The following is a 15,483-nucleotide window of genomic DNA, read 5'->3' as shown; positions in this document are numbered from 1 at the left end:
CACTTGTAGTTCCCTCAAACACATTCTGAAGTTGTTTCCTAATTCATCAGCAATCCCTAACAGAAATATCAACTGCCTTCTACAAATGTATGGAATATTTAAGTGATATGAAAGGAAGTAAGCTGCTCTGCCTGTCTGGTTGAAGATATACCTGGAATAGCATCTGGCATACAAAAACCTTTGAATGAATGATCAAATAATCCCCCCTTTTTTTGTTAGTTCTAGACAGGAGATAACTGTTCTTATCTGGTCTTTAGTCTCCCTGAGAGATACCAGAGATCCTGTGAATCTATAAAATTACATATTTAGGAGCTAAAGAAGAAAGAATACAGACCTTGGTGTTAAACAGTCTGGTTACACTACTTAATTGACCTTAAGTGGTTGTTTCTTACAAAATGGGTGTTAAAACTTTTTATCCTACTGGGCAGGGTGGTTCACACCTGTAATCCTAGCACTATGGGCAGCTGAGGTGGGCAGATTGCATGAGCTCATGAGTTCAAGACTAGCGTGAGCAAGAGCAAGACCCCATCTCTAAAAATAGCCAGGTGTTGTGGTGAGCACCTGTAGTCCCAGCTACTCGAGAGGCTGAGGCAAGAGTTATCACTTGAACCTAAGAGTTGGAGGCTGCTGTGAGCTGTGACACCACAGCACTCTACCAAGGATGACAAAGTGAGACTCTGTCTTAAAAAAACAAAATAAAATAAAACTTTATCCCACGAGACTACTATGAAGAGAGTACCTACCATAATCTTGGCACATGGAAGGCACTCAAGAAATACTGTCATTTCTCTTCTCCTCTCTCTCACTCTAACTTTAACCTAAACTCTGAAGAAAAAGGAACTTAAGGGATAAGTAAAACTTCATAGTAGATTATCAAACAAGGTGAGGTAAACCAAAACAAACAAATCCCACACAGAATATGATGAAATATGAGTTCCTAAAGGCTATAATGCTATTGCTTGTGTGTTTTCTTAAAGGTCCCGAATACAGTAGTTTTTTTCAATTTTGAGGATTACATCTTCTTTTAACCAAACTAATTCAATGAAACTTCCAGCACATAATTTCATTAAATTACCCTATTCTCTGTTCACACTCAAAATCAAACCAGCATATTTTTATGCTAAAATAATATATTGTTTCCTTCTTCCAACAACCCTCAAATGTAACAGAAAACCTTCCCCAAATAAACCAAGATTAATGTTACACACACTACAGAATACAAAGGTGAGAATTTAAAAGCAACTCACATACATAACACTGAGTCCTGCCTGGTTATCATAGATGTCACTTCCCCCCTGGAAAAGTACAAACATATATATTAACAAGTGGGCTTGCTGATTAAAAGACTTTTAATGGGACTAAAGTTTCTCTGTCCATCAGTTGTCAGCAAATGAGGGAAAGGGAGGAGTCTCAAATTAAAATGGAAATTTACTGGCTGAGTGGAGGTACCTGATGTGCTGAAAGAGAAACAAGGGAGTCCAGGAAAACTGCTTCATTAAATGAACTATTTATGTTCTAATAAAGCCAGTGTTTTAAAATGTTGACATTTGTTTTGAAACGGGACTCAAATTTAGTACATAGTATTTCTTTGTTGGCAAGAGCTGCAAGAAAGTTAATGCCAACAAGTTTAGTGTTTTTACACAAGCTTTCAAGCTTTGTGTGTGTTAGGGTATTAGAGGACCTATGAATCAGGTCAAAATTAACACCACGGGTACATCTTTGGAGAAACAGAAACAACTTTGTAATGCCACTGATACAGCCAGTAATGAGCATGGAAAACTCTCCCAAGTACTATCCCTTTCACATTAATAGCTGAACTTGTAATAACAAGACCAAATCACTTAAAAACACAGGAAAACTTTCAGGCATGTCCACATACTACCCTAAACTCAGGAGATTACAAAAGTATAAATTTGATGAACATAAAAGGTCATTTACTGATCTGAAGTGGATGGGCTGTAGCCGCTCCCCAGTGCTAGCATCACCTCCGCAGCTCCACCCCAAGTCGTCAACCCAGGCCCCTCACACAAGCAGTTCCACTGGGTTTGCACTCTGGTGCCCCTGCTGATCTAATGCCCCTGCTGATCTCACAGGAGGAGTTTGGGCAGTGATGTCCCAATGGGCAGTAGCTGTGTATACAGGAAGTTTGCTGGGCCACCTACTCACCTCCTGCTGTGTAGCCCGGTTCCTAACAGACCACAGATGGTACCAGGAGGGCTGGGACCACAGCTGTACAGGGTGCACAGGAGAAAATACACAGCTAGGGAGATGTGAGAAAATCATGTCTGTAGATGCTTCCACTTTACCAGTGGGAGATGAGGAACCAGTGGTCAGTGAAAAAGTGGACGGAGCAGAATCTAAAAAGAAATGAGATATGCTAATTTCTGAGTACTGTACCACTAAACCAAAACTCCTACATTTTAAAACAAGTTACAATAATACACTGTTCTAAAACTTTTTAGAATGAGACTCTGGCCTCTGCAGAATGTGTGACCACTGGCCCAGTTTCAGCCAATCCTCCTCTATGGAGGACACTGGTTTAGAAAGCTTCCTTTTTCCTTGACTCCTATCTACTATGTCAGAAGTCAGAAGTCAGCGGAGGACAGACATGGAGTTGTTTATACAGGTGCCACCTTCCAAAGAATCCTCGCAGGAGCAGCCCCCTTCCCCACTGAGCTGGACTTAGATCACAAGCCCAATGACTCCTGGGGGGTGTCAGCTTGGAGTGGATGGGGGTGTCAGCTGAGATGGCGAGACGGGAGTGTCATGGGAGTTGGGGAATGGGGATGCCAGGAGAGGTGGGGGATGGGGGTATCACCTGGAGTCGGGGATAGGGGTGTCAGCTGGGATGGGGAATGGGAGAATGTCAGCTGGGACAGGAGGCTCATACACTGGTGGGAAAACAAAACGGATGAGCCAGACCCTTGTCTCCTTTGCCAGTTTTTCACATCTGTGATTAAGATGCTATGCAGTCAATAAAATGAAACATACTAAAGAACTTCATTTAGAAATGTACAGACTAAGCCCAGAATTGCTTTATCTAGTATTTAAGGACTCAGACTGCTGTTTGTTTATTTTTTTCCTAAAAGGAAACCCATTCTTTCACTAACCCTCCAGTGCTGCCTGTCCTCAAGTAACGGCAGTGTCTGTCCAGAGCGCATATGGCCTCTGCCCTTCCACCCACTTTGTCTTCCAAAGGATTTTCATTCACCCTTTTGTCACCCACTAAAACTTTGTGCCCACCCTCACTTTTCCTCTCATTTTAACTCCTATTCCTAAAGAAAAGAGAAAACTCCTATTCCTAAAGATCACCAGATAGGGGGTTAAAAAGATGAAAATTAAGTCTTAATATCATAAAGTAATTCTTCTTTTCAGGACAGACACAAAAGTTTCTAAGGGAGTGTGAGAATGTGAGCATGTATATGTTGCTATCAAGTTGCCCTTCCTAATGGTTTAGTAAAAAAATTTTAATTGCAAGTTATTAAATTAAGAACATACAACCTAAAAGACAATTAGCCATCTTAGTTATAGCAATTTTGCCCTGTCCTAGCACCCCCAGGACAAGAAGGCATCATACACACTAGTTCTGAACAGGCATCAAACAAACTTGCCCGTTCAGGTCCCCATCGTGTATTCAAAGGTCTTTGCAACTCAGGGAAAGGCCCAACAGTAGACTGTGGGCTTCCACCACACAGAACTCCTCAGGCCATGAATAAATACTGAAAACTTTTCTCAAGGTAGTTACTGCGACCAAAAAATAAGTAAGGGAAAAGATAAAAAACATACCAAACAAAATGTGAAAATGAAGCAGTGTGTTACAGGAAGAGAGTGGTCTTTTAGTAAACTTGTCCTTTAGCTCTCAAACAAGGACCCACTTCATCCTGGGAGTTCCCTGCTGCCGAGTCTGTCTGCAGCACTATTGTGGGAATTCTTGCTGCTTCCTGTTGTATTTCCACCCAATGCTGCAACTGGCAGCTACTTACCAACTCCCTCAACAGGATATAGACAGCCTGAGAGCAGGGACTGTCTCTAGCTTGTAACCGTTGTGTTCTCATTATCAATGTTAGCCAGGGTAGAGTCAGTAAATAGTATTACGAAAATTAAATTATATGAGTTCAAACCCTGGTTCCACCAAGTACACTGTGATGCAAAGGTATTCAATTTATCTTATCTATAAGATGGAGATAAGAAGGTAAATAGGTTGGGCACTGGTGGCTCACAACAGTAATCCCAGCACTCTGGGAGGCCAAAGAGAGAGGATCCCTTAGGCTCAGGAGTTCGAGACCAACCTGAGCAAGAACAAAACCCCATCTCTATTAAAAATAGAAAAACTAGCCGGGCATTGTGGTGGGCACCTATAGTCCCAGCTACTCGAGAGGCTGAGGCAGGAGGATTGTTTAGAAGTTAGAGGTTGCTGTGAGCTGTGATGATAGCCCAGCACTCTACCCACAGTGGCAGAGTTTCCTCCTCCTGCCCCCCCCCAAAAAAAAACAGTAAGTAATACCATTCAATTCACTTAAAGCACTTCCCTTTTCTTGTGCCTCTTCACTGGTTCTCAAACCTCTCCATCTCATGGTCCCTCCTGCCAGCAGCTGGGCAAGAGAAGGTGATCATGAGGAATATCCATCACCAGGTCAGAAAAACAAGAAATCAGGGCAAGTAACGACTGACAAAACCAATGAAACTCAGTTGGTAAAAGAGTTGAGACACCAGTCTAAGAACTTGGGGACAGCTGAGAAGAATAGGAGGTCCTGGAGACAGAGAGGCAGAGCTCAGCCCTGCAGAGCACACAGGGTAGGTCACTGGGCCAGGGGTTCTGGACGGAGGCATAATGGAAAGGGCTGCAAGGTCCCCAATGGATGCTGGTGGTGAATGTGCAACAGTGTGAATGCACTTCATGCATATTTACAAAAAAAATAACATTTTTTTCTGAATAAGAGGAAAACATCTTTGCTAGCATCCCTGATCAAAGTCCCTGGCTCTCTTCTTCCCAGAGAACCCTCCTATGATCTTCCAAATTACCACAACACACAGAATATCTTTCCAGATTGAACTGCCAGTAAGAAATTAATTCAGATATGAATGCCATGGTCCCTCGGGAGAATCAGCAGTATCCAGGGCTTACACTGCCAGAACAGAGTTTGATGCAGCTATTTTTACCTCAAACATGAATGTATATACATGTGTGTGGTGAACGACATATATTTTAATTTCATATACGTACACATATATAAGTAAGTAAGACAAAAACAACATGCTGGTCCAGGGTGAAACTTCCTTCACCCTTTTCCCAGGAGCTGGGAGAGCCAGGTGATAGGATCCAGACAGCCACTCACAGCAGGAAGAAGGGCAGAGCAGGGACCAGGGGACACCACTGCCCTCAATCCAAAAGGCAGAGAACGCCAAAGCATTTATGGTTAATTTAAGAATTAGAGCAGCATCAGCTGCCTTGTTATAACTGGCTGAAGCCAATACTGAAATGCATGTGGAGGTGTGCAAGGTAGGCAGGGCCATGCTCAGTTAATACATCTGTTAATAATTAAAGGAAGGAATTTTTTTTTTTTTTATAGAGACAGAGTCTCACTGTACCGCCCTTGGTAGAGTGCAGCCCTTGGTAGAGTGCCGTGGCGTCACATGGCTCACCGCAACCTCTAACTCTTGGGCTTAGGCGATTCTCTTGCCTCAGCCTCCTGAGCAGCGGGGACTACAGGCGCCCGCCACAACGCCCGGCTATTTTTTTGTTGCAGTTTGGCCGGGACTGGGTTTGAACCCGCCACCCTCGGCATATGGGGCCAGCGCCCTACTCACTGAGCCACAGGTGCTGCCTGGGAAGGAATTTTTTTAAGAATAAAAAATGTTAAATAAAAATAATCTAGAAGTAAAATCTTGCTCCAGATAATTAGGAGTTAACTGTTCTCAGAAGGTGCCTTCAACATATAATAACTTATAGCATTTAAAACTTTCCAGCTGGCCTGGCAAGTGGCTTAGGCCTGTAATCCTAGCACTCTGGGAGGCAGAGGCGGTGGATTGCTTGAGCTCATGAGTTTGAGACCAGCCTGAGCAAAAGCAAGACCCTATCTCTACTAAAAATAGAAAAACTGAGGCAAGAGGATTGCTGGAGCCTGAGTTGGAGGTTTCTGTGAGCTATGACACTGCAGCACTCTACCCAGGGTGACAGCTTGAGACTCTATCTCAAAAAATAAATAAATGAAAATAGAAACTTTCCAGGACTCTACCTTCTAAAACATGGCCCTAAGCAAAGCACTATTCCTCTTCAGAAACCCTCCCCTCCTCAATAACCCTTCCTCAGAGCACAGAGAATTCACAGTAAGCTTAGTGAGTGATTTCTCAACTCACAAAAAAAGAGGAGGAGGAGCTGATGGCTGCAAGCAGAACAATGAATAGGGCGACAACCGACAGTCTGACCTTTACAAAGACAGGCAGGACAGCAGGTATATGTTGGGGCAGCCCTAGGTCACCAAGAGAAGGTTAATTTATGCCTATGGTCCTTGGTCATCCAACATGAATATTTCATGTATTTAAGAAAAGATTTAATAAAAATGAAAAGGGTTCTGTTATTTGATGTAACAAGCTCCAGTTAACCAAATATTTGCCCATGAGAACATTCTACTTCCTAAGCAATGCCAAATTAAGGAGTCTTTAGTTTCAAGTTTTTCCTCCTAAAAGAAACTATTTCAAAGCTATCAGAGAATATCTACTTAAAAAAAAAAAAAGAATATTCTCTCCTCTGAAATCTTTAATCAAATATTTGAGGGCTGGTGGATAAGGGGCAGACTGTGTTTGTTCTTCTTTGCTGTTTTCTAATTCCTTTAGGCCCACGGCAGTCAAGGGCCTAGAATAGCTGCTCTGGTCACTGCAAGGGATCACACTCAAGAACCCAGAACCGAGCCCTCACACATTCTCACCAGGGAAACCAGAGGCTGTGAGTGCTGAAGGTGAGACCCTTTCTTCATCTGTGTCCCTCTACTATTCTCTTTCATCAAGACATCATTGGGATCAATTATTTACTTGTCACCCTGTTTAAGATCATTTTATTCATTTAAATGTCATGCTTTTTATTCCCATATTTTATTTTGTTTAAAATGACTAAGTTGATACTTGGACAGTTTGTTATTGGCCATCAACTTCCACACAGCCAATTCAAATTAGCAAGCATATGGTAGTCTAAACTCGGGGAAAGACAGAAGAGAGGAAAAAAGAAAAGAGAAAGGAGGAACTTTTGGGGTTTTGCTTCAAACAAATACTACAATGATCTCAAATAGTCAAAGAGATTCATCCAAACCAACACGCATCATTTTTCACTATCTTTAACTAACAGAAAAGTAACTAAGGCAAGAAATAGTGCAGTTATAAGCTGTGTGTGATTTTGACTGTTCCAATAATGAAATTAAAGCAGACATATTTTTCTTTTGCTATGAACGTCTTATAACTATAACTGGAAGAAAACTGTCCAGTGATGTCCACAGCTCTTCAGGCAAAGACTAAGGAAGAATAAATTTCATTTTAAATACATGTTCCTTCGCAAGTCCTATGATTAAATCTTTACACAAGCTTTCCTTTATCAAAAATGAATGAACCTAAGGAACTTCTGTTTGATTCTCTTCTCCAAAGGGTAAATTCTCTTTTTTCTAGTACTTTTTAGAGTGCACATGTTGGCGAGGGCAGGCTGGGGAGGGGGGGTGGTGTGGGGCAGGGAATACTTGCTCTGCAGTAGAGCAGCAGTAGAGCAGCATCTGCAGATTTTAGCAGCACACAGTCCTTCCTGCCCTCAGTGGCCTGGGCACCTGGGCACCCGGCTCCAGTGGGATTAGCCTTCACTACACTGAACTCCTCAGCCAAACAACTGACCTGAAAAGCTCTGTAGTTCAGCATCATGCAACACAGCATTCGAACATAATGATACCCTACTATTACTTATTGGTGTGTGAGTTGTGTGGTGTACAAAGGAACTTGAAATTATAGGAAAATCCAATCTGGAGTAAGAATCTACAAATCCATACATTTCATGAGGTTAGTATTTATAATTTTCAAGAACAAAGTCACCACAGAAGTCTTGATTATCATTAAAATTAATGAGACTGAAGGTCAGACACAGGTTAAATTTGCCTTCTAGGCAGAAGTTTAGCAGACAAACAATTTTGGTCTAGTTAAAAGTACATGATCTTTAAATGTTCTGTGTTTAAATAGTTGAAGCACAACCTAACTGTAATATGAAAAGGTCTCCAGTGGTTAATCAGAAGTGAGGCACACACCGCATTCTGCATTGCTTTCCATGCTGACACAGCACCCTTCTGTGCTTTATGGGGAACAGGAGTAATCCTCACAGCAGGAAGAGGTGTGCCTAAGCATGAAGCCGCAGGCAAGCCAAGTAATGATTTTATTCTTTTTGTCATTTTTCTTTCAAGTGGAAGATTCCTAACACTCTCTGCTTCTGACAGTGTTTATAAACAAATCTCTGAGAGGCATCTGGACGCAAAAAAAATAGATCTTTCGAACAAACCATGATAGATGATGGACCAGCTGAGTCCTGGTCCTACTGATACAGATTTGGAAGTACTTTTAAGACCAACTTTCCATAAAAATAAAACTCTTAAAATTGCCCACCTTATTAAGTTTGATCCTCGTGAAAGAAAAACCACGTTTAACATAAGATACAGCATAATCATTTATGCTGACAAAATTCAAAAAAAAGTTAGAAAACATGTGACATTAGAAAAGAAGGTTGAGTCAAAAATACACGTTAGGCTCAAAGCCTCTATGGTAGCACTTCATTTTCGCATATAAACACTATACTCCTCATAACACACCTTACAATCTACAACTAAAGGCAACACCCTTTACTTTTTATAATGAAAGAACACAACTGTTAAATCCTAGATGACCTAACATTTCATCTCTCACCCCCTAAATTTGCCATGGATTTTAAAATTCATCATTCATGTGATATCTGAATTCTACAATTCTGGTAGAGGGATCTAAAATCTTTATATAGCACACACAAGTGTAAAGTATAACCTCAGTGTGAAGTATAACCTTAGTGCTTAAGTGGATAAAAAGGCTGCAGTAATTATAGACTGTGTAATACACCCTTCTAAAAGTAAGCCTTCCTGCCCCTGTCCATCCAAAAAATACTACTAGTTTACAGTTGTAACATATCAAGTGTAGATATCTACTATGAGATAATAATATATATTCAATCCATTAGGGTTTTTAAGGCTGACATATCCCCCCCAAACCCCACCTAACCCCCACCCCCGGTAAAGCATACTGCAACAGAAAAGCAGCAATGTGGCCATTATCATGTGATTGTAAGTCATAAATCATTGGTTGTTCTATATAGTTTGACAACTTTCTTTTTTTTTTGGTAGAGACACAGTCTCACTTTATGGCCCTCGGTAGAGTGCCGTGGCATCACACAGCTCACAGCAACCTCCAACTCCTGGGCTTAAGCGATTCTCTTGCCTCAGCCTCCCGAGTAGCTGGGACTACAGGCGCCCGCCACAACGCCCAGCTATTTTTTGGTTGCAGTTCAGCCGGGGCTGGGTTTGAACCCGCCACCCTCTGTATATGGGGCCAGCGCCTTACCAACTGAGCCACAGGCGCAGGCCCATAGTTTGACAACTTTCTAACAGGAATTTAAGATAATAGAATTTAGCTCCAAATTAAAAATAACAATGTTAGACAAATAAAATAACCAAATAATAACCTATTTCAATGAAAGTAGAATAGTTATCTGAGGACAAATTTCAGTCTGTTTATTGCTTTCCTTGTTAATCTTTCACCTTCTAAAATGAGTTTTACAACTAAAAGTGAGAAAGAATTTACATTAACAACTCTCTACGCTGTGACACTTTAACTTTTATGGAACATGTTTATTCCTTCCTGGTCCCGACCACACTTCCAACACATGAGTTCAGCTGAGAAACACAGCTATAAAGTGTAAAGTTCTCAGCTTTCTGACTATGAAGCCAAGTGGGCTGTGGCAGAGGCCTGTGTGGACAGCACCCCTGTCCCTGGGGGAATTTTTGTGAGGCACAGGATGGGGCACATGGCCTACCAGGTGTATACACTTGATGCTGCCTCGAGCCCTCTCTACCTCCCTGGTGCCATCAGATCTCCAACAAGCACTTGCTTTAAGACCCTGACCCATGGCCTTTTTGGCATGAGGTCTCGGAAGGGGCGTTTCTCCCAGGAAGATGTAAAGGGACATCTAACCCCACAGCAGGCAAGGATGGGTTCTGAGTGCAAGGTGCTGTGCTCAGCACACAGCAACAACAGGATGGACCAGCAGGGCAGACCCAGACAGCCACACCTCTCCGAGTGCAGCATACACGATAAGAAACAGAAGCACTGAAAGCCATAGCACTGTCCTTATGAACAGTCGCAGAGGCCACAGCTAATTTCCTGGGTGATGGGAAGGGAACAGTACCTCCAATGAGAATCCCTGAGATAGAGGCGGTGTGGCTTTGTGGACATCAATAGTTGATAAGATCTCATCCTGAGTGCAAGGGAGAAGCCAAAAAGAGCTGTGAATGAGGAAGGAGTACACAGTCTATGTCTACCATTTACCTTACCTACACAGTCTAAGCCACCATTTACCTTAATCTTTGTCTTTAAAAGATATCTCATCTAAGGTGTGAAAAACTGAATCTGGGTGTTAGAAGGGGCTGCAGGGTGACCAGGGAGAAGGCCATAGCAGAAATTCAGGCGATTACGACCACTAGAACTGGGCTGGTTACAGTACCCAGAGAGTAAGGTCTGGGATATTTTGAAGGCAGAGCTGTCAGGATTTGCCTTGTGTGGCTTTGCCCAGTGGGAGCAGAGACTAAGGAAGGGAAGTCAGAGATGGGGTGAAATGAACACCTGGGCCAGATTGCTATGGACTGGAGAGCCAGCTGGGAGACAAGCTGTCTCATTCTGCAAGGAGCAGGGGCCCAAGACGGGCCTGCACAGAATCAGAATGATCCAATGGCAGTTTCAAAGAGATGAGACAGAAAAGGGACAGAGACCAGGGACCAAGACCAGTGACCACACTCCAGGGGATGGAGGAAGCCTCATGGTGCACTGGTGGGCTCCAAAGGCACCAACCGCCAAGACAGGGCAGGTGCCACTTAATGGCTAGCTGACCCTGAGGTTCCACCCCAGGCACCAGAGGACTGACAGGGCCATGGGCAAAGCTAGGTGTCATGGGAAGGGAAGATGATGTGAAGAAAGATAGTCTGCCCTGCCTTATCTTCAGACATGCTGGGTGTGAGCACAGGCACGAAGGCCAGCTGGGTGTGCAAGGCCTGTGTCAAGCTCAGAAGAGGCTGCAGACAACCATTTGGGGCAACAGCAAGGCAGGGGCTGCTGCATTCTTGAACCTGAGAGAAGACCCCACCACAGAGAGGCTGAGAAGGGCAACTGGGTAGAAGGCCGGGGTAGGAGGAAGAGGCTGTCTCTAGGATGCAGCTATCTGCAAAAAGGTCAGTGGCACAGGCCTGAAGGGTGAAGTCTGAGAAAAAGGTATTGGAGTTCAAGAATTAGTCAGGGGTCCTCAAATTGCGGCCCACGGGCCACATGAGGCCGTGTGATTGTATTTGTTCCCATTTTGATTTTTTACTTCAAAATAAGATATGTGCGGTGTGCATAGGAATTTGTTCATAGTTTTTTGTTTTTTTTTTAACTATAGTCCAGCCCTCCAACAGTCTAAGGGACAGTGAACTGGCCCCCTGTTTAAAAAGTTTGAAGACCCCTGAGGTCTGGAGACATACAGAGTGCAATTCTGATGAGGCAGAAAGGCCACGCACATGACAGAGGAAATGAGGCAGCCTTCAGATCCTAGAAAGGGCACACTCCACTTCTCAAAGCTGCAGTAGAAAGGAAAGAATGGGGCAGCAGCCATAGCTCAGTGGGTAGGGTGCCGGCCACATACACCCTGGCTGGAGGATTTGAACCCAGCCTGGGCCAGCTAAACAATAATGACAACTGGGACAAAAAAAATAGCCAGGTGTTGTGGCGGGCACCTGTAGTGCCAGCTACTTGGGAGGCTGAGGCAAGAGAATCGCTTAAGCTCAGGAGTTGCAGGTTGCTGTGAGCTGTGACGCCACAGCACAGAGGAATTCACTATTAACTCGGGCAGTTTAAGGAGAACAGTCCAGAGTAGACAGAGATTGGATGGCACAACCCACCCAGGACCAAGGAAACAGAGACATGTTATCCTCAGGGAGAAGAGAGCCAAGGAAGATGTCCAAGCCTACAGCCTACAGCCCACTGTGTGCACCACTTGTGCACACAGCACAGGGGACAAGAACAAAGCTGTGAATGGCAACTCACTTCCGGCAATCACTTCTAGAAGAAACAACATTCTAACTAATGCCGTTATTCTAGTTATGTTATGACACTAAAACAACCTAATGCTACTCAGGACTTACCCCTTTTGTTGGGTGCACTCAACGGGAATGATGAGGCTGGTGGGTATGCGCCTTGGCTCAGTGAATGGAGAAGCTTCCAGACAGCACACATCATGTATATGTGAGAGCAGGACTTCCTTTCTGAAATTAGTAAACTCCCACATGGTTTCTCTTTCACAATCACTTGACATTTACGATTTATGTTCAATTCATAAATCCAAAGGATTCTGCTTGTCATGGTGGTTGCTTGTGACTCTATACCAAGTTTTCCCAGTCACTGTAACACCACCTTCTCACAGCAGTGAAAAGTGAAAGACAGAATGAAATATAGAGAGAAGCAAAATATGTCAGACAAGGAAATATTTGATACAGATTGTTTTTTAAAAAAAAGCAGGAGGGAACAGAATACATGAACTATGTAAATAATGAAATAATCAAGGCTCCTGTTAAGCCCCAAAAGAGGAAGAAAAAGAAAAGCTCACCCCAGCAGCAAATACCTTTAGGTCAGGAACTTCTTAAATAATTGACCACAATGCACCATCAATTTTTTGGAAACTATTGGAGGTAATAAAAACCCATCTTTGTAAATCTCTTTTGTACAGTGTGTCAAAATTGTTAGTGAAGTTAAAGTCTTACAATAACTATGTCTGGGTGATGAATGAGTTAAACTATACAACGTTAGTCACTTCCTAATTCTAAACCTAAGTGGCCCTACCCCAGTTGCCTATTTTTAAAAACACATTAAAAAAAAAACACAACCAGCTCAGCACCCATACCTCAGTGAGTAGGGCCCCAGCCACAAACACTGAGGCTGGCGGGTTCAAGCCCAGCCCAGACCTGCTAAGTAACAATGACAACTGCAACCAAAAATAGTCAGGTGTTGTGGCAGGGGCCTGTAGTCCCAGCTGCTTGGCAGGTTGAGGCAAGAGAATCACTTAAGCCCACGAGTTTGAGGTTGCTGTGAGCTGTGACGCCATGGCACTCTACTGAGGGAAACATAATGACACTCTATCTCAAAACACACACACACACACACACACAAGAGTTCAATAGTAGGGCGGCGCCTGTGGCTCAGAGAGTAGGGCGCCAGCCCCATATGCCGAGGGTGGCGGGTTCAAACCCAGCCCCAGCCAAACTGCAACCAAAAAATAGCCGGGCGTTGTGGCGGGCGCCTGTAGTCCCAGCTGCTCGGGAGGCTGAGGCAAGAGAATCGCGTAAGCCCAAGAGTTAAGAGGTTGCTGTGAGCCGTGTGACGCCACGGCACTCTACCCGAGGGCGGTACAGTGAGACTCTGTCTCTACAAAAAAAAACAAACAAACAAAAAAAAAGAGCTCAATAGTAGTAAGAACAGGAAAGAATAAAGATCATTAGATTAGGGCTGGGCGCAGTGGCTCACACCTATAATCCTAGCACTCTGGGAGGCCGAGGTGGGTAGATTGCCTGAGCTCACAGGTTTGAGACCAGCTTGAGCCAGAGCAAGACCTTGTCTTTAAAAATAGCCAGGCATTGTGGCAGGCACCTGTAGTCCCAGCTACTTGGGAGGCTGAGGCAAGAGAATCACTTGAGCCCGAGAGTTTGAGGTTGCTCTGAGCAATGACACCATCGCACCCTACCAAAGGTGACAAAGTGAGACTCTGTGTCCAAAAAAAAAAAAAAAAGGGGGGGGGTGGCATTAGACTATAATATCAATCAATAACCTATTTCCAAAAAACTCTGAATTTATTAAAAAGATGTGAAATGGCAAATGAAAAACAACTACTCCCTGTTTCATATGTGTATTTGAAAAATGTTCCTCTTGGGCTCGGCACCTGTGGCTCAAGTAGCTAAGGTGCCAGGCACATACACCAGATCTGGCGGGTTCAAATCCAGCTTGGGCCTGCCAACCAACAATGACAACTACAACAACAACAAAAAAAAAGCCGGGTGTTGTGGAGGGCACCTGTAGTCCCCACTACTTGGGAGGCTGAGGTAAGAGAAGCCCAGGAGTTGAAGGCAGCTGTGAGCTGTGATGCCACAGCACTCTACCCAGGGCGACAACTTGAGGCTCTGTCTCAAAAAAAAAAAAAAGAAAGAAAAGAAAAGAAAAATGTTCCTCTTGAATAAACTGTATCTGTCACCAAACATTTCATCTTTCACTGAGAGATACCTGGCAAAATTATTCATGGAGACCATCCATGGACTAAAAAATGTGTGGTTTTCTTAAACAGGTGTCAGGTGTCGATTTGGAAATTATGTTTTAGAACTTGTAATGGAGCCCACAGCAACATACTGCTTCTTTTAAAATCTGAATTAGCATTTGATATTCTGAAAGAACATTTGGCAGGGGTGGCTGTGATCCCTGGGTATTCCCTAACATCTATGCATTTATTATTTTACTACACGACCATACTAGCCATAGTTACTGTGGGTTCCTTTCTCCACCATGGAGAACGACTGGAGTACAGAGACCACAGAGCTCCAGCCACAGAGCAGAGCTTGGTGAAAGCACCTAGTATTTTTAAGAAGAATGAGAACAGGCAATGGGACAGCCACAGCAGAGTTACACAGAGGGAAATACACCATCCCTGGATACATAACCAGAATTTATTGCATTTTCAGTTCGGGAAACTCATAAGGAAAACTTTTTAAAATAGTATCACAGGCCGGTGCAGTGGCTCACACCTGTAAAATCCTAACACTCTGGGAGGCCAAGGTGGGTGGATTGCCTGAACTCATGGGTTTACGATCAGCCCGAGAAAGAGCAAGCAAGACCCCATCTCTAAAAAATAGCTGGGCAAGGAGGTGCCTGTGGCTCAAAGGAGTAGGGCGCCGGTCCCATATGCCAGAGGTGGTGGGTTCAAACCCAGCCCCGGCCAAAAACTGCAAAAAAAAAAGGGGGGGGAGGAGATTAAAGATGGTGGCCAAGTAACAGCTTCCCTGCAATTGGGAACAGTGAGTCTGGGGAGACAAGACTCCAGGCATATCTTGCCAGTGGGATCTGCCTATAATCATCCCTTTGAGGATACAGGGAGCCAGCAAGGGACTTCTGGACCCCAAGAGGAGGACAAAAACAGTGGAAAACTGGCAAGTG

General features: G+C 43.7%; 1 protein-coding gene across 3 annotated transcripts in view; it reads right to left on the bottom strand.

Moving 5' to 3' along the window:
• The window catches only part of SH3RF1 (SH3 domain containing ring finger 1), a 148,811-nt gene that overhangs the window by 85,594 nt on the left and 47,734 nt on the right, over positions 1 to 15,483 (bottom strand). The window contains exon 1 of one of the 3 annotated variants that reach the window (XM_053585856.1): positions 2,167 to 2,311. The exons of the other annotated variants lie outside the window; for them this stretch is intronic. Within the exon in view, the coding sequence (XP_053441831.1) occupies positions 2,167 to 2,283 (117 nt within the window). The 5' untranslated portion in view covers positions 2,284 to 2,311. Of the gene's footprint in view, positions 1 to 2,166; positions 2,312 to 15,483 lie in introns of those variants that run through there. 3 annotated transcript variants of the gene reach the window in all.

This window comes from Nycticebus coucang, chromosome 1 (assembly GCF_027406575.1).
Source record: "Nycticebus coucang isolate mNycCou1 chromosome 1, mNycCou1.pri, whole genome shotgun sequence".
Lineage (NCBI taxonomy): Eukaryota > Metazoa > Chordata > Mammalia > Primates > Lorisidae > Nycticebus > Nycticebus coucang.
Note: the sequence above shows the minus strand (reverse complement) of the source record. Positions and strands in the feature narration are given on the sequence as shown.